Raw genomic sequence first — 26687 nt, forward strand, 5'->3', positions numbered from 1 at the left:
TCTTTTTGAGTATGATGCTACAAGCTTGGCTCCTATTCTTGGGCAGTTTCTCCCGTTCTTCTTTGCAGGACCTCTCAAGCTCCATCAGGTTGGATGGGGAGCGTCAGTGCACAGCCATTTTCAGATCTCTCCAGAGATGTTCAATCGGATTCAAGTCTGGGCTCTGCCTGGGCCTCTCAAAGACATTCACAGAGTTGTCCCGAAGACACTCCTTTGTTATCTTGGCTGTGTGCTTCGGGTCGTTGTCCTGTTGGAAGATGAACCTTCACCCCAGTCTGAGGTCCAGAGCGCTCTGGAGAAGGTTTTCATCAAGGATGTCTCTGTACATTGCTGCATTCATCTTTCCCTCCATCCTGACTAGTCTCCCAGTTCCTGCTGCTGAAAAACATCCCCACAGCATGATGCTGCCACCACCGTGCTTCACCGTAGAGATGGTATTGGTCAGGTGATGAGCGGTGCCTGGTTTCCTCCAGACATGACGCTTGGCATTCAGGCCAAAGAGTTCAATCTTTGTTTCATCAGACCAGAGAATTTAGTTTCTCATGGTCTGACAGTCCTTCAGGTGCCTTTTGGTAAACTCCAGGTGGGCTGTCATGTGCCTTTTACTGAGGAGTGGCTTCCGTCTGGCCACTCTACCATACAGGCCTGCTTGGTGGAGTGCTGTAGAGATGGTTGTCCTTCTGGAAGGTTCTCCTCTCTTCACAGAGCAACGTTGGAGCTCTGTCAGAGTGACCATCGGGTTCTTGGTCACCTCCCTGACTAAGGCCCTTCTCCCCCGTTTGGCCGGGCGGCCGACTCTAGGAAGAGTCCTGGTGGTTCCAAACTTCTTCTATTTACGGATGATGGAGGCCACTGTGCTCATTGGGACCTTCAATGCTTCAGAAATGTTTCTGTACCCTTCCCCAGATCTGTGCCTCGATACAATCCTGTCTCGGAGGTCTACAGACAATTCCTTGGACTTCATGTCTTGGTTCTGTGCTCTGACATGTCAACTGTGGGACCTTATATAGACGGTGTGTGTCTTTCCAAATCATGTCCAATCAACTGAATTTACCAGGTGGATTCCAATCAAGTTGTAGAAACATCTCAAGGATGATCAGTGGAAACAGGATGCACCTGAGCTCAACGTTGAGTGTCATGGCAAAGGCTGTGAATACTTGTGTACATGGGATTTTTAAAAACATTTTTATTTTTTTATTTTTATTATTAATAGATTTGCAAAAATTTCAAAACAACTTTTGTTCACATTATCATTATGGGGTATTGTGTGTAGAATTTTGAGGAAAAAAATGAATTTAATCCATTTGGGAATAAAGCTGTAACATAACAAAATGTGGAAAAAGTGAAGCGCTGTGAATACTTTCTGGATGCATTGTATCTGCAGAATGGATTCATTTGAGTTACAATACAATCCTCCCCAGTGACAAAGTACACTTTTTATACTTGAATCATACTTTTAGTAACAAAAGTGTGTTACTGCTGGACTATTGTTATTAATGTTGAAACAATCAATAAATCTTTGATTTTATTCCAAATTACACAATTTGTACAAGAGACTAATACAATTAAAGTGCATTCACTGTAAAATGTTTGCATAGTATATTTACAAGATAACATGCAATGTAATTAAGTACACTTATTAAAAATACACTAGAATTGAAGTATGTTTCTAATTGTTATTAAATATACCTTTTAAGAGTGTATTAATCATTATGTTTTTAATCTATAACTTAAGTACTATTTTTGACAAATATATTTATAATTACTGGATGAAAATTGCTTCAACATTTTATTTCCAGCAAGTTTACTTCAAGCGAAAGTACCCAAAAATATGGGAAAAATATATTTTGAATCTATTAAAGCATAGTTTAAGTGCATCTTTCGAAATGATACTTAAGTGGTTTCATTTTAACACAACTTGAAGTATAATTATTTTAACTTTTAATGAAGTATACCAAAGCATAGTAAAGTATGCTTAGAAGAACTATACTAAGTATATTTTTATGACACCACAGCAGGACCGAGGCCTCATAAATACACCAAGTGGTGTTTCCGTGGTGACAACTGTACACAGCTCATGAAGCAGGAAGAAGAACCGACGCCGGGTTTCTAGCGGAGCTGCTGCTGTCGAACCTATTTCAGCTGTTCAACGAGCGTGTGTGCTGGGAGGTCTGAAATCCTCCTGACAACAATCATTACGGTGTGAAATTGAGCTGCAGAACTGTCTGGACGGGAATCACACCGCGACCCGCCCCTCTCTCACGCTCTCTGTTTCTACCCATCAGCCCCGGGAGTCGCAGCAGGGCTCAGCGCAGACACGGCTAACTGTTCACACAGTATCAGTGAGCTCACACTAAGCCACACTTTTATTTATGAGTCCAGGATTTGGATTGTCGGGAGACCTTCGAGATAGTCGACGGGATCAATGTGAACAACGCTCGCTGTGTATTTAGTGTTTCAGCAGCGCTGCAGAAAGAGCCAGATAACAAACCTCCCTCAGTACTCAGTCAGCACTCTTCCATGTTTGGACTCTCAGGGCCGGATCTACTAGAGGTTTGCATGCAAACTTCACACCACCTACACAAAGAAAGTCCAGCTGATCGACTAACGACATGCAGTGAGGATTTCAAATGTTCAATTTAACACACGTCGTGTGGAGGGGAAATGGTTTTAGTTTTAGTGGAATCACTTTAAAACACGTGATTTGCACCTGATATCAGTGTTGCAAAACGGGTGCAAAATAAATGTGCAAACTTTTGGAATAAACATGCAATCCACTGTCTTTTATCTGAGATCGGGTCATTACTTGTTGTGTCCTTGTTTCAACAGAGTAACGTTATCTCAAATTGAACACCTCCATTTTGCACTGGAAAACTGAAATTAAATATTTTACCCAGAAACCAACGTGTTTTTGTGTCCTCTGTTTAACACACTCAATAAACACACTGATTCTTCTGTCCAGCACCAGTTGGGTGCTCCTTAATGAAAAATATACACTTTTGTGTTCTGCAACAGCTGCAGCTTCCTCAGACGCTTTATTTTGAAAATTCTTTACAGTCTTTCTGCAACGTAGCCAAGATGGCGACCGTTGAGTTTGGAAAAAGTCAAGAGTTTCACACTCAATTTGTGGAGCGTTTTGAGTGCGTCATCCGGGTACTTACTGTATGTTTCTGTACTTGAGAGTGTGAACACACTTGTGCCCTCAAAATAGTGCTAGTATGTAAGTATGCCATTTTAACACAGCAGAAGACTTGAAAACTCTCAAAGCACACGTTTCTGTGCACTGAAGTTTTCAAAATGTTCAAGTCCAGTTTACTTCTCCGCTCTCGTTTGGCATAAACAGCAAATGTGAATTTAAATGATGTATAAAGAAGTTCTGCGGGAGAAGAATCAGTCACTTAAATCACATTTACAGGAAACACAATCTCACCATTTTCAGGAGACTCGTTTCCATCTCCATCAATCACTTCCTGTTTGTGTAATTAGATTTTCCTTCAGTGTTGTGGCCTGTGTGGGATTAGGTCCTGACAGACAGGGTTTTTTCCAGTGAGTGTGAAGTGACTGACAAGAGGAAGAGTGTGTGAAACACATTCAGCGTTGCTCGGGTAAAATAACAACAGAAACAGAAAACTCTGAAAAAAAAAAGATTCTGCAATTTTCAACTCATTTTCTAATGCTAATTGGTTTTCATAACGGTCTTTTGAAAGACTTGGAGAAAGAAGAGGAACAATTAGAGTCAGAAATATGAAAAAATATATATATTCATGACAAAAATTTCAAGCTCTTTTTGTACGACAGAAAAACTTTTTCAATCAATCCAGAAAAAGATTGAATCAAAGTGCAGCAACAGATCAGCAGACACATGATAAAGAGCAGCCATCATCTCATCACTCACGTCCTCCATCATCTCATCACTCACCGTCCTCCATCATCTCATCACTCACGTCCTCCATCATCTCATCACTCACGTCCTCCATCATCTCATCACTCACGTCCTCCATCATCTCATCACTCACGTCCTCCATCATCTCATCACTCACGTCCTCCATCATCTCATCACTCACCGTCCTCCATCATCTCATCACTCACCGTCCTCCATCATCTCATCACTCACGTCCTCCATCATCTCATCACTCACGTCCTCCATCATCTCATCACTCACCGTCCTCCATCATCTCATCACTCACGTCCTCCATCATCTCATCACTCACGTCCTCCATCATCTCATCACTCACGTCCTCCATCATCTCATCACTCACGTCCTCCATCATCTCATCACTCACGTCCTCCATCATCTCATCACTCACCGTCCTCCATCATCTCATCACTCACGTCCTCCATCATCTCATCACTCACGTCCTCCATCATCTCATCACTCACGTCCTCCATCATCTCATCACTCACCGTCCTCCATCATCTCATCACTCACATCCTCCATCATCTCATCACTCACGTCCTCCATCATCTCATCACTCACCGTCCTCCATCATCTCATCACTCACGTCCTCCATCATCTCATCACTCACGTCCTCCATCATCTCATCACTCACCGTCCTCCATCATCTCATCACTCACGTCCTCCATCATCTCATCACTCACGTCCTCCATCATCTCATCACTCACCGTCCTCCATCATCTCATCACTCACGTCCTCCATCATCTCATCACTCACGTCCTCCATCATCTCATCACTCACCGTCCTCCATCATCTCATCATTTCACGTCCTCCATCATCTCATCACTCATGTCCTCCATCATCATCTCATCATCATCACGTCCTCCATCATCTCATCACTCACCGTCCTCCATCATCTCATCACTCACCGTCCTCCATCATCTCATCACTCACGTCCTCCATCATCTCATCACTCACGTCCTCCATCATCTCATCACTCACGTCCTCCATCATCTCATCACTCACGTCCTCCATCATCTCATCACTCACGTCCTCCATCATCTCATCACTCACCGTCCTCCATCATCTCATCACTCACGTCCTCCATCATCTCATCACTCACCGTCCTCCATCATCTCATCACTCACGTCCTCCATCATCTCATCACTCACGTCCTCCATCATCTCATCATCATCTCATCATCTCATCACTCACGTCCTCCATCATCTCATCACTCACGTCCTCCATCATCTCATCACTCACCGTCCTCCATCATCTCATCACTCACGTCCTCCATCATCTCATCACTCACGTCCTCCATCATCTCATCACTCACGTCCTCCATCATCTCATCACTCACCGTCCTCCATCATCTCATCACTCACCGTCCTCCATCATCTCATCACTCACATCCTCCATCATCTCATCACTCACGTCCTCCATCATCTCATCACTCACCGTCCTCCATCATCTCATCACTCACGTCCTCCATCATCTCATCACTCACGTCCTCCATCATCTTATCACTCACCGTCCTCCATCATCTCATCACTCACGTCCTCCATCATCTCCATCATCTCATCACTCATCACTCACCGTCCTCCATCATCTCATCCGTCCTCCATCATCATCTCATCACTCACCGTCCTCCATCATCTCATCACTCACGTCCTCCATCATCTCATCACTCACGTCCTCCATCATCTCATCACTCACCGTCCTCCATCATCTCATCATTTACGTCCTCCATCATCTCATCACTCACGTCCTCCATCATCTCATCACTCACGTCCTCCATCATCTCATCACTCACGTCCTCCATCATCTCATCACTCACGTCCTCCATCATCTCATCATCTCAAGTTCATCTGGTAACCAACTAGTTTAACACAGTTTATCTGTTCATTGTTGTGAAAAGCAGTAAAACTAAAAGATGTCAGGATTCTGATTTTAGGAAAAGAAAAGTCAAGATAAGTACATATTTCAAAATTAAAAGTGAACGAGTATAATTCAGAAGAATAATGTCCTAGAATATATAACTGTCCATTGATGATAAATTGATTTTATCAAAATGATTTTTTTTTTGTGTTATTGTCAAAATCAAAAATATTTGATTTTGCAGCTGATTTTTTCAAAAAGAGTTTTTAGTGAAAATACTTTTATGCCGTGATAGTTTCAGCACAGGTTCTGCTGATGACATTTCTTGGTGGAAAAATCACGGGAATCTTTAACATTTTTTGTTTCCTGTTGCTCTATTTTCTTCGTCACTTCGGCCACGCTGTCAAAATAACTCATTAATATTTACATAAACTTGCCCAATGTTCTGTCTGCGTTTTCAGTTTCTTGTCCCTGTTCTTTATATTTCATTGCAATTTTGTCATCCTCCCCATCGCCACCTCATCTGTTTGGTTTCTTCCTGTCTTTCATGTAGGAACATCTGGATCCCTCTCAGTAACGTGGTCTCGGCTCCAAGCCTGTCCGACTCCTACCTTCTTCATATTACTATTATAAATACTGTTACTCCGTCCTCATGGTCTCTCCTTGTTATACAAGCTCATGTCTCTTTATTCACCTTTATAAGTAACTGAATCAACTATATTCATATTGATTCATCTACAAATTAAGATGAACTGTGACTGATCTCGTTCATGTAAACCAACATTCAGCAAAGCTTTGAGAGAAATGATCACATTCAAACATCCGACTGCTGACTCGGCATCCTCAATACTAAAAGTTCAGAAAGATTTCATCTCCCTTAGCGTGAGTGTCCCTCTTTGTGTTTATTTGTGAGTGGTTGAGTGTGAACTGAAACACCATGCTGACCTCCAGGAGAGCCCTGAGGTCCCATTACATCACGCGGTACTCACGGCGACAGTGTGTGCGGTCGTGCTGGAAGGAACCCGGAGGACAGGAAGCCGTGCAGAGTCCGCCGCCGGCGCTCAGGAAGGGCAGCTGGGAGCCGCAGGACAGGCAGTCCCACCTGCTGGAACAGGTGGCACAGGAGGGGTGGCAGGCTGCAGGGAGGAGAGGAGGGGGCAGGGGGAGGAGAGGGGGAGGAGAAGAGGATGAGAGGGGGAGGAGTCAGACTGGCAGAAATCAACTTCCTCTGCAAACCTTGGTTCACAAAGAATCTCAGAATCCTCTCAGAGACGCCTGACTGAGTATCAAGGACTGTTCAGACAGCTGATCGTAGTGAGGAGGTGTGGTCTTCACGCTGTCATCACCTTCACATCTGTGTTTGTGCTGAGTGGGAGAAGTGAGCGTCTCTGATGATCCACCACAAACATCATCCTGCAGATATCATCTGGAGAGTTTCATGAACGGCATTCAGCGTCTGAAGCGTCTCCTCCCTGCTCCGGACACTTCTTCTCCTGAGCAGCTCTCTGAACATGTTTTGTGAATAATTTGAGATCTTTCAGGGGAAATTCTTAGAAAACGTTACAACTGTAAGAGTCTTCTGAGGATTTCGTCACTCGGAGGAACTTTTAGTCGGAGAAACCTTGCGGTGATGGGACGGCCTGTCGCAGCTGTGGTGGAAGCAAAAGAAACAACCGGATGTGCAGTTCATCAGGTGATCCCAGAAACACATCCACACCTTTGGGGGACTTTATTTCTCTGGTTGTTTTAGTTCAGGTGTTTTTAGAGCGGTGCTGCTTCATATAGACGATGACGTCCTTGGTTTAGTGGTCTTCTCATCAACGTACCTCAACTTTGTTCCCCACTACAAGTAACACAAGGAGCAGAAAAGGAGTCTCTCATCGGTCTCACAAACACCACGAAAACCTTCTGCTGTCTGAGGCTGCACCGACGTATGAGAAGATTAACGCTATTATTCATTTAATGTCGCCACCGAAAACAAACCAGCAAAACATCTTAAAAATACCTGACGTGGTAAAAACATTCCTCTGAGACAGAGAGCAGTGGAGACATTCATGCTCATTCAAATGCCTTTCAAATAATATAGACCTACTGAGATGAATTACAGATAAAGAAGGATGACATCCAAATCTTCTGATTAAATGCAACATATATGTCTTAAACTTTGGATCCCCTCGTGTTTCTGTCTGCTTCAATGTCGTCTATTCAAACACATCAATAAGAAAAAGAATAAGACTAGTGAATGCAAAAAGAGAGAAAATGTAATGAGGAGACTTCAGATGTTTTTAATGGGAAATCTCAAGATTACAGAGTGAAAAACCAACTGAACCCCCTTTAAACCTCGGCGCCACCCACGCAGACAGGAAGTGGAGATAAGAGGAAGATCAGGGTGAGGAAGATGATGCTGATAACAGTGAAGAGAAGGACACAAACAGATTTAGAAAAGAAAAAAGGGGAGAAAAAGATTTTCAATACCGATAAAAAGGAGGAGGAGGAGGAGGAGGAGGAGGAAGATAATCACAGCAATCTAAGCCAGAAGAAATGAAGGCATGAATGATCATCTCCACCTCGGTCACAACATTTCTGAATTCTGCAGTGAATTCAGAAATGTTGGAGCGAATCTGATGACTGACACGATCGTCAAAAGAAAGTGACTCATCAAAAATGACCCCGATAAGTTTCACAGCTGATCTTTGGCGGCGACATCTAAACGAGCTCGTGCTGATCGACGTCAGGAATGACGTCTTCAGAAACGATTCAGGGCTTCTGACTTATTTAATTGAAGTTGATTTTCAGTCATCAAAGAGCACCATTAGGTAGGGTACTTGTTGTTCAATGTCTGCAGTAGTAAAGCTGGACGTGTTTACGAGTATGTTTACGAGTCCGTCCTACCTGCACAGACTCGTCCGTCGGCGTAGAAGCCGGCCGGACAGACGGACAGACAGCGGCCGAGGTGGAGGACGGCCTTCGGGTCCCTGCAGCTCTCACAGTGGTCCGGAGACCCGGAACAGGACCGGCAGTCTGCACGGCACTGGGCTGCAAACACACACAGGTTTGGACAGTTCAATAACATGTTTACAACTTCAGGAACAATCTGGATACTTGATGGAAAACAGTAAATATGCACAACAACAATCAGACCGACTCAGCACTTATTCCACCATATAAATCTCCATCAGCAGCACTGGTGTGTAAAAGACTGTAAAAGAGCACTGCAACACATTTTAGCCGAGCTGTCACAGGAAGCCCCCCCCCCCACACACACACACACACACACACACACGCTCTCCCCCTGGCTCTCCGCCCAGCTCTCCCCCCGGCTCTCCCCCCAGCTCCATGCGGTCCGTGTGCTCCTTCAGTCAGACTCAGTGAGCAGCGCTGGAGAAGTTTGAACTCCAGTGAAATGTGTCCTTCTGGGAGGTTTGGAGTTTGTCAGCCAGCAGATCCACTGGAGCGTTTTGTGACGAGGCGTTTGAGTGCTTTCTGCCCTCACGGCTCCCCAGTCGCTCCTTTCATGTGTCAACCAGCTGCAACTAAAAGTCACTGAATGTTCCAGCGGGTGAAGAACGTTTTCACCACTGAAAGGTTAACGAGCATCTTACACTTTATTCAATCAGTCGAACAGGTTAAAAAGCTCTTTCATGCTTGTTGATATTTTAGCAATATTTGGGACATCAAGACATTTTATTCTTGTTTACAAAGCTCTGATTGGTCAGTTTGTTAGTTGTTAAATATTGATGATTATGAAATGAGAACTCGTAGAAAGATAATTGCCAAAAGCATATTTTTCTAAATCTAAATAATTGTCAGTGTCAGCTGACGTCCGACTTAAAGTCACATTCCAGAAACAGACTCCAACATTTTCCATCCAACAAGTTGCATTAATAATGCAAGTAATAATAGTGATAATAATAATAATAATAATAATAATAATAATAAACTTCTTTCATACAAGAAATGCAGCTCAGTGTTTTACAGCAAGAAAAATTTAATGCAATTTGTTCCACAGATTCTGAGCAGAACCGACAGAATCTGCTGAACCTCCAGTAAACCAGCAGCAGATGATCTCCGTGTTCCTGAAGGCTCATAGTTCACCAGAGAGTTGGAGATGTAACTCGGTCCGAGCCCATGAAGAGCTTCGTATGTGAGGAGGTGGAGCTTAAAGTTTATCACTGGGAGCTGAAAACTTCCAAATAAAAAAGTCACAAGGACCAAACGATGTCATATGAATAATCATATCATTAAAAAAAAAGGTAATCGCAGTTTGGTGTTGTGATTCTTCTGAACTGCATTCATGTTTTTCATGATTTCCATAACAAAGTCCACTTGTGATCTAAAAACTTCATTGCTGACGGGTTTGGAGGAGATTTGTTCTGCCTCTTTTTCTCTGCAATTATACAGTGGTGTGAAAAAGTGTTTGCTCCCTTCCTGATTTCTTATTTTTTTTGCATGTTTGTCACTTAAATGTTTCAGATCATCAAATAAATTTAAATATTAGTCAAAGATAACACAAGTAAACACAAAATGCAGTTTTTAAATTAAGGTTTTTATTATTAAAGGAGAAAAACAATCCAAACCCACATGGCCCTGTGTGAAAAAGTGTTTGCCCCCTAAACCTAATAACTGGTTGGACCACCCTCAGCAGCAACAACTGCAATCAAGCATTTGTGATAACTTGCGATGAGTCTTTTCCAGCTGTGGAGGAATGTTGGCCCACTCATCTTTACAGAGTTGTTGTAATTCAGACACATTGGAGGGTTTTCCAGCACCAACCTCCTTTTTAAGGTCACGCCACAGCATCTCAATAGGATTCAGGTCAGGACTTTGACGAGGCCACTCCAAGGTCTTCATTTTGTTTTTCTTCATCCATTCAGAGGTGGACTTGCTGGTGTGTTTTGGATCATCGTCCTGCTGCAGAACCCAAGTTGGCTTCAGCTTGAGGTCACGAACAGACGGCCGGACGTTCTCCTTCAGGATGTTTTGGTAGACGGTAGAATTCATGGTTCCATTTATCACAGCAAGTCTTCCAGGTCCTGAAGCAGTAAAACAGCCCCAGACCATCACACTACCACCACCATATTTTACTGTTGGTATGATGTTCTTCTTCTGAAATGCGGTGTTACTTTTACACCAGATGTAACGGGACACACACCTTCCAAAAAGTTCAACTTTTGTCTCATCAGTCCACAGAGTATTTTCCCAAAAGTCTTGAGGATCATCAAGATGTTTTCTGGCAAAAATGAGACGAGCCTTAATGTTGTTTTTGCTCAGCGGTGGTTTTGGTCTTGGAACTCGGCCATGCAGCCATTTCTGCCGAGTCTCTTTCTTCTGGTGGAGTCATGAACACTGACCTGAACTGAGGCAAGTGAGGCCTGCAGTTCTTTGGATGTTGTCGTGGGGTCTTTTGTGACCTCTCGGATGAGTCGTCGCTGCTCTCTCGGGGTAATTTTGGTCGGCCGGCCGCTCCTGGGAAGGTTCACCGCTGTTCCATGTTTTCTCCATTTGTGGATAATGGTTCTCACTGTGGTTCTCTGGAGTCCCAAAGCTTTAGAAATGGCTTCAGAACCTTTTCCAGACTGATAGATCTCAATTACTTTCTTTCTCATTTGTTCCTGAATATCTTTGGATCTCGGCATGATGTCTATCTTCTGAGGATCTTCTGGTCTCCTTCACTTTGTCAGGCAGGTCCTATTGAAGTGATTTCTTGATTGAGAACAGGTGTGTCAGTAATCAGACCTGGGTGTGGCTCGAGAAATTGAACTCAGGTGTGATAAACCACAGTTAAGTTGTTTTAACAGGAGGGGGCAAACACTTTTTCACACAGGGCCATGTGGGCTTGGATTTTTTTTTTCTCCCTTAATAATAAAAACCTTCATTTAAAAACTGCATTTTGTGTTTACTTGTGTTATCTTTGACTAATATTTAAATTTGTTTGATGATCTGAAACATTTAAGTGTGACAAACATGCAAAAAAATAAGAAATCAGGAAGGAGGCAAACACTTTTTCACACCACTGTATTTAGAGTGTGTGAAACAGAAATGTTGAATCTTATCATAAATAAAACTTATATATGAAACAAATTGGAAGAAAAACATCCCAGTCTTGCAGAAACATCTTTGTTAGACTTTTAATTCTCTGTGGTTTCATCTTAAACTGCAGAATCGGCGACGGCAGTAATAACAACCGTCATATCTGGATGACACAACAAGCCGCTTCTTGTCGAGCAAAACGCGCTGCTGGCACTTGATTGCACTGTGATTGCTCCATTCATCAGAAGACTACTGAGTAAATAAAGTTCTTGTTGCTTGTAGATTCATGACTGAGGGATGTGATTAATGTGACAAGTGCAGAACAAGGAGGAAGAAGAAATAACAAGAAAAAACAGAGAAAGAAAGAAAGGAGTTGTAGAGAGACGATGATGAAGGGGAGAGAAAAGGACACGAGACAAAAATGAAGAGACTTTAATCTTGATGACTCATAACTCTGTCAGTAAGGCAGAACGTCCTGTTCTAAGTCTCTCATTCCTTCTTTCTCCTCTACTGCTTCATTTTTTTTGTCCATTTTCTTTCAATCTGCCGCTCATTCTCACTTTTTAATCGTTTCATCCCGCTGTTCCTGTTTTCACAGACGGGATGAAGGAGAACAACTGGAGCAACATGCACAAATCAGACAGTGAGAACAAGCGGCAACCATCAGTGATGTCATCAACCATCAGTGATGTCATCAACCATCAGTGATTGTCATCGTTGGTTTGTGAACGTTATGAATCCTCCAGTTCAGATTCTGTCCGTCACCATCTTTGCTAGTTCGGAGCGGTTTGGAGCAGGAAGTGACCATATTTGGACGAGCGGGGGGAGGAGCCAGCGGTAAATCTGACCGATCTGATTGGAAACCTGACGATACTACGTCCCGCCCACCGATAGCTGTAACCTGACTGCACCGCAGGCCTGTCAATCAAACAGACACGCCCCCAAAAACAGGTCTTCTTGAATCTTCTTTTCTAATGAATGAGGGATTATTTTCAGATGGACCTCCAGAAAACTAAGAAGAAGGAGTGACTTTAGCTAACAACACCGAGATAACTGATGGACACATTTTATTCACTTTGGATTTGATGAGAGAAGTTGAATGGGAGTCTATGGAGCCGGAGGCTTTTTGGAGCCGACCTCTAGTGGCACTCGCTGGTATTGCAGCTGAAGACACTTCTGGATCGGAACCATTTTACAGACCTGGAAGCTACGAACACTTTTATATCCAGTCTGTGGGTGAGAAGGAAAAGTGGTACTTAGATGTGTATGCTCTGGCTTATTGGCCAATGTTTATAAAGTGTTTATCTCTCTACTCAGCGGTGGCCGAAATTTTAGCGATAATGTACCAATCTCCTGGATGTACCCTAAACTCTTTATATCTTTCTGCAAACAACTCTTTCCTGAATGTTAAACAGTGGAAACACATGAGTGCAATTTAATGCAGGACTCCACCTGACTGGTTGAAGGATCATTACTCATTTGCTTTGACAGCTGAGAGTGAAGCAGAATTGATTTTTTTTTTTTTTCCCCTCTTGAGAATAAAGCCCCACTCGAGTTCAGCCTTCATACATTTTCATACCAACCATTGTTTACAGGAGGCAGCCTCGTGGCTCGCACGCTGCACTTTAATTTATAAACCAGAACCCCTGAGGCACAAAATTTAAAAGTGAAGCCGTGATTAACAGCTGCATGACAACAACTAATCCGGAGGTGTGGATCCAGGCACACGTAACTACACAGCACCACCTGATTAAGACAAATAGTCCATGAGAAAATTCTCACTCTAAGACTGCAGATCTGAAAATATTAGACATATTTTGTACTATTTTGTTGCTTACAGTCATTGGAAAAGAGAAAAAAAAATAACCTGCTAATTTGACGTTGAGCCCAAACTTGACCTCCGACTCCGACTGGCTACCTGCCACGACAGCTCGGGAAATAAACCAACTTATCAACCAGATTTTGGCCGGTGATTCATTCATTTCATAGCCTGATTCCCACTAAAAAGGCAGCACACCATTCAGTAATCCCCCCACACACACACACACACACTGTCTGCTGCCAAACGCTCCATCACAAGACTCTTTATTTAAAACAACAAAGCCCCAGGATCAAATCCATTCACTTCGTCCCGACTTTGTTGATGAAAAGTGAGGAAATAATGGTGAGAGGATTATGTGATGTTACAGCTAGACTCGAATTAGTGTCAGCGCTCATATTTATCAAACATCTCTGAATCCCTCCAGGGAGTCTCACTTCAACTAAAAGCAGTCGTATTTCAGAGTGAGACATCAGAGTTATTAATGAAGCTTATTGAACAACTGTTTTGTTTTTTTCTCAAACAGAAGTTTCTAAAAACGTTTCTATAATAACTGAAACAATGAGTTATGATAATGCAAGTTAATATTAATAGCTGTGATAAGATCGAGATGAAATTCACAACAAATAAAAACCCAGGATTCATCGTATGTATAAGCAGTCAACTTTTCTAGTTGGTTTTGTTATGTACATATTAATAAATAGCTTGAAACACATAATGAATGGCTGAATGAATAAATGCCTTTATTGTCATTGCACAGCACAATGAAATTGGATGATTTTCCAACATTAAATGTACATAAACATCGGCTCAACTCTCTGAAACCTGGAGGCTGTTTTCAGGGTCATTTCACTACCTTCACTTTTAAGCTCATATCTTGGTCATTGTAGTTTCTAACCAGTCAAGCTGTATCTTCTTTTTTTTCAGGACAGTCTAGACCAGGGGTGTCAAACTCATTTTAGTTAAGGGGCCACATACTGCCCACTTTGATCTCAAGTGGGCCAGACCAGTAAAGACGTCACATTTACGCTGTTTTTGAAGCAATTACTGGATCGATTAAAAAAATTGTACTCATAAACCTCCATATTCTCATAGAAATGCAATTTATGTCTTTCTGTAATTTTCACACTTAGCAAAGTCATCCGGCGGGCCGAGCTGGACCCCCTGGCGGGCCGGATCCGGCCCGCGGGCCGTATGTTTGACACCCCTGGTCTAGACTATCCAAATCTTTCATCATTTAATTTGATAATACTTAGAGATGTTTTATATTAACCTTTGTATCAAGGAAAAAATTAATTTCATTTTACAAAATAGTTTTTACATGTATCTCACCATAAAATATTTTAACCCTGGTGTTGTCCTCGGGTCAAAATGACCCGCAGCTGTGTTCAACCAAGTTCTATTTTATTTCTATATTTTTTGGGATCATTGGTGATCATTCTTTAAAGAAACCCTCACAGTCTCCTCGTCACCAATGATCCCAAAAAAATATGAAAATAAAATAGAACTTGGTTGAACACAGCTGCGGGTCATTTTGACCCGAGGACAACACCAGGGTTAAGTAGAGAAATCTGTTTATAGTTGTGTAGAGGAGGTTGTTTAGAATCTGTTAATATCTGAACCATGTTTGTGGGACACTGCATGACTCAGCAATCTGTAAAAATATGTTTTTAGTGCCTGACGGAAAATAAATGTCCTGAATGACTGCGGGTGTCCAAACAGGGACTCACACTCAGGACATACGGCCCTGTGATATGTGATGATCACTCAGCTGTGCTGTTGGCACACAAATATGATCCAAAGTGGGATAAAATGTCAGCCCTCTGCTGGAAACAATGAAGACCTCGGCTGCGATTTCAAAACCAGACGAGTTGAAAACATTTTGTCGTACAAAGAAAAACAGGTATCGTCAGAAAGAGTAAATTCTGCTGTTTATTTTGATATACAGCATGCATATCACCCACCAGGCTCTGGAGGTGAACACATATAATGATACCAGTTTAAAGTAGAAACTTTAAGCAAGATTAGCTGCATGATTGTGAAATTAATAAAACTTCACAGAATCTCAGGAGCTTTGGGAGTCACATTTTGATAGATTATTTCCAAATTTGCTGGCTGCATCAGATTTAGATCAAATTATCACTGAGGCAAAGCTGCATTTTCTCTGCTGCCAAAAAGCATTTAGCTGCAGGCTCCTTGCTGAAAGAGCTTGTAAAAGGCCAGTCACAAAGATTCTTCCATTTTTGTCAGAACATTATCTTTTAACAGGCTTACTGCCACCGAAACGCCTCGCCTGCCTCAGACAGTCTCTGCCTGACCATCACATCCCATCAGCTCACAACAGGTCAGGACTCTGAGGATGTTCTCTTACCAAAGTTTTTTAAAAGCTCATCCTTGCTCCTCCTCAAATGATACGGTTAACAAACACAGGCTGTAATATTCATCTGGACTCAAAACAGCAGTATCAATATGAAACCAGTAATTCGGGTCAAACCCTGGGATAGGAAGCTCACATCTCAAGCGTTTCCCCTGAGCCCTGAACGCAGCACGGCTCCTGGTTATGCCCTGAGGTGTGAACTGACCAATGAGAGGAGAGGCTGCCAACCTCTGTGCCTATGGACAGCCATGATTTATAGGCAGAAGGGAAGATATACGGTTCAGGCAGCAGAGAGAAAGCCAAAGGGAGCCTATGTTCTTTCTTTTTTTCTCTATTTTTAGCTCCAAACAAAACACACGGGAGAAACCCAGTTCACTGCCAGACAGTCAAACTGAAGCAGGAATGAGTGAACGTGGATGTCTGTTTTCTGCAAATCATGTTTAAATCACTGTTTGCTCCAGCACCCATGTATCAAGGTGCATCATGGGAGTACTTATTGTAAACACGCAGGCTGAGAGGTCCTGATAAGTGCCCATGTGCAACATAATGTGAAGGTAAATATAGAAATCACACAAACAATCAAATGATTCGTTCAGGCACACAATAGTTCCTGAGAAGACGTGAAAAATACACGTAACCCACTCAGCAGGTTTTCAAACAAACTGTTTGTTCGTGCTTCTGTCAAAGCAACTTTTGCACTCGTTATGATGTTTATGATGCAATATTGGTGCTTAAATGTGCAAAAAGCCTGATGATCAGACTTTGTCTTGTGCGCAGAAAAAAAATCAAATAAAACATATTCAAGTGTTTTTCTCATAACGGAGGGCTTTCAGAAAATTAATAATTAACTCTCTTTTCTGATGTGGCAATACTTTGATTATTGTTTGGTGAGCTGCAGAGAAAGATCAGTGTTTGTTTTGAATTATTAAACTAAATGTGGTTATTGTTATGAAACTTTCGTGGTTATAAAAGAACTTCCGGATTGAAACAGGAATCAAACAAGACTCCAAAGTTTAATTGACCATAAACTGACGTTTACGCAGATGTTATGTTACCTCCTTTGCTGTCATCATTATGGCCACTAGAGGGCGTTGTCATGGTGAAACGTAACTTAGCTGTAATAAGATGCTCCTGCAAACAACTTTGAGTCATTTTTTTATGGGAGGATAGTCTCTGCATTCATGATTAGAAAACACCGTATCTGCATATGAATCTGATTCATATGAGGCCGAGCTTTTCTTTGAGGTGGAAATCAAGTGAACGAGCACAGACACTGTGTGAGCTTGTAAATGTCATTAATTATTAATGTGGTATTTTGTTAATATGTTGAATTAACTATTACTTGGAAATCAGTGGTTGTTGTTTTTTCCTGTGGATGCAGTATTCAGATGTAAAAACTGCTTGAAGATATTACATTTCATATGTTTCTCTCACTGTTTACTTGGACTAATTAAACTGTATACCTGCCTGAGAATATATATATTTTAGTTTTAGGACATTTAAATATTCTCCTGCAGAGAAATGCTTCAAAAGGTAAAACAGGAAGACAGTCGAGAGACACAACAACAAAACAAACACAACCACTTGTAAAACTAAACAGTTCACTTGTAGGGAGCAAATATATATATATATATATATAAAAGAAATGTCTCTGTTGTCCAACTGTCATCAGTCATTCAAGCAGACAAATTTAATTAAAAGTCTTCATGAATCTAACAATGCTGTTTAATTGGTTGTTGGGGTATTTATCTAAATGAGAAAATAGTCATATTTGCTGACAGTATATAAAACAACTTACAGTCCAAAAAGTGAATATAGACTTGTCTCTTTTATAAATATACAGTAAAAATTTTCAAATAAATCCTTGGCTGGACTTTTATTTGCACCTTCAACGACTGAGGTCAAATTACAGTTACAACATATTGGAGCAGAAGCTCTTTTTGTATTCATGTATTCTTAAAAAGGTGAATATTCTGCCATGGAAAACTGTACAACAAAGTGAAATTCATGTTTTCCTGTAATTTCAGAGCCGGGGGAGGAAAAAGAAAAGCAGCTTCGTGTTGAGAAAGATACAACATGTTTTTGAACTGCTGAACCATTCGGCTCCGTTCACCTGCACGGGAAATATATCAGCCTCACATGGTGCCTTCTTAGGGTGAAAAATAAAACATTCCATCAAACCACAAAACGGACCAAGAAATATAATAAACTTAAGTTGAAAAATGGAAACAGTAAATCTTCTGGTGGCTTCTTCTGTTGGAAACTTTTATTTGAGTTTCCTGGACATCTTTAAACAGCCTGTGTGTTTCTGTCTTGTTGTTTTTTTATATTTGGTTATTATTATATTTTTTTTGTTAACTATGTGTCGTATGTGAAATGATTATTTTTGTTTTGATGATTGTGAAAACATGTTCAACGTTTAATTTAACCACAGGTGTAAAATGAAAGCAGATTTCAATTACAATATTTTTAGAAAACAAAGCACATAACCGCTGTTTGTTTGTTAAACATATTCAATTTAATGTTATTAATGTGTAGACTTTAATGTAAATATACACCCCTCCTCCTCCCACCCCAAAGGAAACAAAATACAAATGCACTCACAGAACTGAAGTTACGTCCAGTAACTACTATTTATTTACTTAGTTCCTGTGCATTTCAGCTCTGTGTGGGAGTCACTGAACGGAGCGCTAATTTGGATCACAGGTTTGATTTCACAGGTGAACGCTACTCGAGTTGATAACAACTACACTCATTACGAGACTGTAAAAAGAGCACGATAAAAGCCTAATGTTAAGCTGTCAAAGGACAAACCTTGACCTCAAGCTGCTAAAAAAAACAGAACGGAAAAATCAACATTTTTAAATATACTTTACCTATATCTACTGAAAGTCGTAAGGATGCTAATGCCACCTCAACAAAGATGAACAAAGATATCTGATGAACAAAGACATCTGATGAACCAAGATATCTGAAGGACCAAGATATCTGATGAACAAAGATATCTGATGAACAAAGATATCTGAAGGACCAAGATATCTGATGAACCAAGATATCTGAAGGACCAAGATATCTGATGAACCAAGATATCTGAAGGACCAAGATATCTAATGAACAAAGATATCTAATGAACAAAGATATCTGATGAACAAAGATATCTGATGAACCAAGATATCTGATGAACCAAGATATCTGAAGGACCAAGATATCTAATGAACAAAGATATCTAATGAACAAAGATATCTGATGAACAAAGATATCTGATGAACAAAGATATCTGATGAACCAAGATATCTGATGAACAAAGATATCTGAAGGACCAAGATATCTAATGAACAAAGATATCTAATGAACAAAGATATCTGATGAACAAAGATATCTGATGAACCAAGATATCTGATGAACCAAGATATCTGAAGGACCAAGATATCTAATGAACAAAGATATCTAATGAACAAAGATATCTGATGAACAAAGATATCTGATGAACAAAGATATCTGATGAACCAAGATATCTGATGAACAAAGATATCTGAAGGACCAAGATATCTAATGAACAAATATATCTAATGAACAAAGATATCTGATGAACAAAGATATCTGATGAACCAAGATATCTGATGAACCAAGATATCTGAAGGACCAAGATATCTAATGAACAAAGATATCTAATGAACAAAGATATCTGATGAACAAAGATATCTGATGAACAAAGATATCTGATGAACCAAGATATCTGATGAACAAAGATATCTGATGAACAAAGATATCTGAAGAACAAAGATATCCATGTTCTCATGTGTTTTAACATTTTAGCTCCGTGTCATGTGTTCAAACCAAACCGGTCCAGCTAGCCTCCTCTAGGACTGTAAGTGCGTGACTATCCGTGGTGTTACGGTACGGGTGCTCGGAGCGACCAAAAAGGACCAAAAGAGACCCGACTTCACCAAATGGGTCATTTAATAAAACTATAACAAGTAGAAACTACATTATATAACATGTTATAGGAAATTCTATTCTAATTCTATTTTCCCATTGAGGAGGTGGAGGGATATTTTAGTGATGAGCAGGATGTGACGTCATGGTGATTTGTTCCAAATGTTCAGTTGACCAATCAGATCTCTGGGGGCGGAGCTACTAGTTGTATAATCCAAAATAAATGGTGATGATGAAAAAAGAAGAGCCATGTTACTGAAGTTAACACACTCTACACACACACCGGTCCCAGCATCTCTCCAGCTTGGTAACCTACCTTGCTGACACTCGGGGCAGCAGCGGCCCTCCTGGATGACGGACAGGCTGCCCGGCGGGCAGGTGGTGCAGGAGCTCAGGTAACAGGTCACCTGGGCATCGCGGCATTCACACTGGCGGCAGCTGCCTTCAGTCCATCGGGCCAAGTTCTGAAACACGGCAGAGAAAAAATATTTATGAGACCGAGACTTGGTGCAAAGTAAAGGTTGGTGTTCTCCTGATGTGTGACTGGTAAATATCTTTAAAGGGAATGAACAGAGTGTTAAAAACAAGAAACCACTGAGGAGTTTAACTTTGAAGAAGCTGTTTCGCAATTAAATCAGACCAGACGCTGCGCTGAATGCTGATCAGCTGCAGGTGTCAGTTTTAATAAGAAATCTGACGCTCACTACTTTTATATACACAAACCAGAATGAGTGAAACGACCATGGAGGAGAGCGAGTCGGGTAAACAGCATGAATGTCAATCACAAAAAAAACAATCTGACACAAAACATGAAATGTTTTAGAAATAATGAAGATTTTTTAAACGAGCTGGTGGGAGGTCAGAGGTTCACCGACGGAGAACAAGAGCAGACACTTAAAATCACAGAATTAAATCAAACCTTTTATAGCTGATTAAAACTAACAAGTGTCACGAGGCGGCTGTATACAGCAGAGCTCTGATTCATTACCACTTTTATATGTAAGAAACCTGCGGCCCTGAATGAGATTCAAAACCTTCACTATCTTGTTATTTAATCAGGTGTCACATTCAGCCTGTACAGTTGTGTAACATACTGCCATAAAGACTGGAAACAGGAGGAACCAGCAAAAGAGCAGCTCTGTACAAAGTATGACAATACACACACTTCTGAAGATTCAGATTTTTTTCAATCTGCAATTTTTGCAATTTTATGATGAACAAAATCACATAATTCATCAAATCGTATCATAATTTTTTTTACCACAGATGCTGCAACATCAAGTACTTTTGATCACAAAACAGAAATGTAAAAACTACGGTGGGAAATGGGCTGTAACCAAGCGGCAACCACCCGTCGGTTTGTGAACGTCCTTTACAAAGCCTCAAGTTCAAATTTTGGCCATCGCCATCTTACTAGTTCAGAGCAGGAAGTGACCATATTTGGACGAGCTGGGGGAGGAGCCAGAGGTGGATCTGACGGAAACCTGACGATACTACGTCCCGCCCACCGATAGCTGTAACCTGACTGCACCGCAGGCCTGTCAATCAAACAGACACGCCCCCAAAAACAGGTCTTCTTGAATCTTCTTTTCTAATGAATGAGGGATTATTTTCAGATGGACCTCCAGAAAACTAATAAGAAGGAGTGACTTTAGCTAACAACACCGAGATAACTGATGGACACATTTTATTCACTTTGGATTTGATGAGAGAAGTTGAATGGGAGTCTATGGAGCCGGAGGCTTTTTGGAGCCGACCTCTAGTGGCACTCGCTGGTATTGCAGCTGAAGATACTTCTGCATCAGAACCATTTTACAGACCTGAAGCTACAAACACTTTTATAAACAGTCTGTGGTTTGAACCTACTCATCTGTTTATACAACTTTATGGTGTACAAGGACTCTTAACAGGGAACACTTTTGTCACCTGTTAAAATACAGAAGGAGAAATTAACTGTGAATGAAACTGTGTTCATGAGTAAGTTAGGCTTCACCACTCCTTTGTCGAAACTTCATATTCATATCTTATGTTGTCTGTATTTTATTCCCCTCCTTTTATTCCACTATGTATTATCAAACACAACAGCCAGGTAACATATTCCTGCGTTTGCTTTCTTATTTTCTATACTGTCAGTTGTAATACATTTTTCCCATTTGGTCCAATCATGTCTGGAAATAAAGAAGAGAAAATTGTGTTTCTTTTCTTCCATTCTCCAATAAATAGCTTGTTGAAGAAGCTTTAAATCTATGTGAAGATAAATGTTCGATAAACACGGTTTATTATTCGAAGTCTAACTTTGAAAGCAGTTATTTTCCAAGTTTCTGAGAAATTCAAACCAGTAATCATCCAGTCACAAACCTTTCAGGAAAGTCTCTCAACACATGAAAACACCAAACTTGAGACGCTGCTGCATTGATGTGAATCATAAAGCATGAAGCATCTATCTGTTTTTGTTTTCTCCTGGTGAGATCAATTCCTCAGGGAGACAACAACAAAAAATCGATTGGATAAAAATAATAGCTCTCTCTACACCGGCTTCCAGTCGCAGCCCTGGATGACCATCCAGCAGCATTTCGTTGCCGTTCCCTCCTGGCTAAATATGTAAAAAAAAAAAAAAAAACTTTTCTATACTAGTTTTCCAGGAGCCGGCTATGAATAATGAAGATGACGACAATCTCAAAGATTTGAGCCAGAATAATAAGAAAAAGAGATTTTCGTTACAGGCGAATCAGCCCCAAGTAATCTGATAGCTCTGTCCTCAAACACATATTCTATTCTATCTCACTGCAACTTTAATTTTCAATGTTTAGAGTTTGTATTTATATATTTATATCCAGCTTAACATTGATGTGTTTCATTGTTTGTGGAGCAGCCTCCTCTGCAGAGAGACTTTCTGCCACTTACTTTCCTTTTTCTTCTGAGAACAGAGTTGTTGCTGAAGCCCTGCGGTGTCTTCGTCTCACCCACACAGTTGGGTTTCAGCCTAATTTTGCAATTATTCTCTCATATTTGCTTGCGAAACATGCTCAAAGTACAAATCTGGATCTGTGAATGAAGCACCTTGTAGGATTTCCCCTTGTCCACGCAGGAAGGTTTCACGGAGGAACACTCGGGGCAGCACTTCCCCGGCACGTCAACCAGCTCCGACCCCTGAAAGACAGAAATAAAGGAATTATTTCTCAAATTATCCTCATGAAAGTGTCTATCAAAATAAAAGACAACACAATGCAGGACAGACGTGTTATTCTACAGATTGAAAAGTATCATTTGCACGTTAAACTTTCTGTAGCAAGTATTTTTGTAAAGAAAAAACAGATCGCACACACTCATCTGGTTGGTTTCGATCCCTGCAGTGTCCCTGTGCCCCAAGTGTCAGTGTCTCTCAGTCATTTATCAGTCCCTCAGGATTTTAGTTTTTTTTAGTGATTGTTGACATCAGAAATGTTTGATTTTGCAGCAGATTTTCTCAAAAATGTCGATTGTAATTTGTGGAGATTTTTGTGTTGAGAATTTTTTTAAATTGCAAGTTGAGAAAGAAAAGTGTGATTTTTTTTTTTATTTTTTTTTTTAAAGACTACCTGATTAAGGAAGAAACATGCAATAAATTCCTGTGATAATAATCATAATGCACATCAAAGAAATATTTTAGTTCTCATCTTTTTTTAAATTTATTTATTGAACTTAAAGAACCGTGGAGATCAAAGCTCCTAAAAGGTCCTAAAAGGTCCTAAAAGCTGCGTATGTTTCCAGAACAGAGCGTCTGTGACTGGGATATAGAAACAAGGACTACATCAGCTGTCAAAATAAGAGCTTTAGATGCTGTTTAATTCATGTTCATTCAACACATAGACCTGCTGGATGAAACCAACAAAGAGACGTCTCTGACAACTGGACGTGTGGAGAAAACTCATTTAACATCCAGCAATATAGAATCACTTCCTTTGATCACAAGCATTTAATCACATCATTTTAATGTGAAGAACACATTTCCCACAAACCCCGTCACTTCCTGTTTCTCCTCATGTTCCTGTTCCTCCGGTGAACAGAGTTTTATTTGGAGATGAAAACAGCAGCAGAGACTTTCTGGTTGAAATGAGGAGTTATTGTTGTTAATAAAGAGAGTTTTGTTTGAAAAGATTTACTTCATGTTTTAATACTTTCAGCACAGATTCTCATGACCACGTTTTGGCAGAAAAATCTTGTAATTTTACCAGAAAATGAAAAAAGTTGCAAGCTGCTGCAAATATTGCAGAGTTTACAGTGACATGTATGAAATCAGTATAATTATATTCTACACTTAAAAAAAGAAGGAAAAAAAACAGGACACTTTACAAAACATACTTTTGCCAATTCATAAAAATACTGACAGAAATTCCATGTGTAATGGATGAAAAAAAATCCACCTTACAGTTTATTATTTTTATACTTCTGTCATCGAATGGCCTCTATTATTAAAAACATTGGCACATAAATCAGTGAAAAGCAGTGATGTGATCGAATGCTCATAATCTTGTAATTTTTTGAGGTTCAAATGTCACGTCCATTAAAACAGAACAGTGATTAGCCAACAGCAGTACATTTCAATTACCTCCAACATCACGTTTCATCATTGTGGTTTGAGAGGTGCTAACGTTGATGAAAGAGAAGTGATCATTTGCAAACTTCATCCCCGAAGGAGTTGAACTGTGAGGTTCGCTGTCATGTCTCTAAACAGCTTTGGGATCAAGTACACCTTTTTAAGCTGCAGCTATTAAATATAAGCATTTCATATGATTGCACATTTTTGAATGGCCTATGTTTTCATTCATGAGATGTAAAAAATTCTGTAAATATTCCTGTAAATAGAAGCAAACACTGTATGTGTTGCAGCATCTCCCTTGGATGTGTGAAATGTGATGTGACAGATTTTACACATGTCGCTGTGTATTACTGAGAAAAACTCACACAGAGGGATAATTATCCCACGTTGAATATGTGGAGCATTATACAACCAGTAGTTCCGACCCAGAGATCTGATTGGTCAAATCACCATGACATCACACCCTGCTCATCACTACAAATATCACTCCACCTCCTCAATGGGAATATAGAATTATAGAATATAATTTCATATAATATAGTTTCTACTTGTTCTAGTTCTATTAAATGACCCATTTGGTGAAGTCGGGTCTCTTTTGGTCCTTTTTGGTCGCTCCGAGCACCCGTACCGTAACACCACGGATAGTCACGCACTTACAATCCTAGCGGAGGCTAGCTGGACCGGTTTGGTTTGAACACATGACACGGAGCTAAAATGTTAAAAACACATGAGAACATGGATATCTTTGTTCATCAGATATCTTTGTTCATCAGATATCGTTGTTCATCAGATATCTTTGTTCATCAGATATCTTTGTTCATCAGATATCTTTGTTCCAACCAGACTGAACTAGCTGATCAGTTTAGTGTTTCTATTTTTCTGTATTTATTCAGTTGGAGACTAGAAATCCTCTGTTGCTAGGTGGTTGCTAAGGGTCGGACTACTTCCTGGACTAGTAAACATTACATACGTTACATGAGAGTCTGCTGAGGCGACTGATTGTTTTCTAGTTCTTAGTCATACCCAGTTTGTTGCCATGGAAACAGAGATCACACTAATAAAACGTTTGATATTTTAGAGTGAATTTCTCCAGAATATGAAAACATTTAGATTCCATGTTTTATTTAGTTGGTAACTTGTTGTATGATCACAGTATTACACTGGAGGGTGTTTTAACATCTTTATTCACTTCAGTGATGCGGTAGGCCGTAAACATTACCGAAGTGTAATATTGAGTGTAATGTTGCTGAATTATCTGAATTATTATTATGATCATCATTATGACACTCATTGTAAAAACTCCTGACGAATGGCCAGAAGGACCAAAACGTTAGTGATCAATAAATTGTGATGCTGAGCGAGAGGAGTGGACAAGATGAATCTTTAGCAAGACTGATGGGATTAAAGATAACATTATGCCTTTTTTTATTTTATTTTTTTATAATTTTTGTTGATCATAATGATTCAGCAGTCGTACATGTTGAGTCATTGTTTTAACGTAGCACTGCCAGTCATGTCTTGCATTAAAAACTTGTATCCAATTTGATATAAACATTGCAAGACCATGAAAATCTGCCTTAACTTTCGAATGTCCACCATGCTATTTAATTTTTCTATTTTAAAATATGTACACGGGCCAAAAAAAAAATCTAATAATCTTAAAAACCCATGCAATTTTCAAATAAAAAAAGAAATTCAAATGAAAAATAAGTAAACTGGAGTATGAAGCTCTGCAGGTGAAATGGTAATAAGCCACTATTGTAACTTTCTGACACTCAGAGTTCCTCCGGGGACCATTAGAGAACATGATCAGTGCTATAAATGCAGCCCGATGTCGTTCTCTGCCTGTTGACCCACATGTCATTAAACCCATGACCTCGCCTTCATTGTTTCACACACTAAGACGTACATTGTGGAAGCGGCTCTGAGCCTCTCAGCAGAGTGACCTTGCTCACTTCACAGCTGGACACCTGCCAGTTCTGCTACTTAAAGCTAATGACACTCATCAGCTGTAATTATCGGCGTACAGCGTGATTAATGAGGGCTTATTTGGTCGAGGTGGGAGGATATTAGAGCAATATTACTAAATCTGCTCCGTGTAGGAAAACACCGGGCGACGTGTTGAGTCAATGTGGCGCCGAGCCCAAAATGGGGGATAACGGTAACTATGGGA

At 40.5% G+C, this 26687-nt stretch overlaps 1 protein-coding gene across 1 annotated transcript in view; it reads right to left on the reverse strand.

Annotated features, from left to right (window-relative positions):
- Positions 1–26687, reverse strand: part of fras1 (Fraser extracellular matrix complex subunit 1) — a 265766-nt gene that overhangs the window by 144562 nt on the left and 94517 nt on the right. Inside the window, exons 10-13 of the mRNA XM_069722629.1 lie at positions 22996–23085; positions 20252–20399; positions 8666–8809; positions 6763–6909 (exon numbers count right to left, since the gene is read on the reverse strand). Of these exons, the coding sequence (XP_069578730.1) occupies positions 6763–6909; positions 8666–8809; positions 20252–20399; positions 22996–23085 (529 nt within the window). The remainder of the gene's footprint in view (positions 1–6762; positions 6910–8665; positions 8810–20251; positions 20400–22995; positions 23086–26687) is intronic.

The sequence above is a fragment of the Brachyistius frenatus genome, unplaced genomic scaffold (assembly GCF_029030835.1).
Source record: "Brachyistius frenatus isolate BFR_SWC_R1_liver_20210118 unplaced genomic scaffold, ASM2903083v1 Contig_298, whole genome shotgun sequence".
NCBI lineage: Eukaryota > Metazoa > Chordata > Actinopteri > Embiotocidae > Brachyistius > Brachyistius frenatus.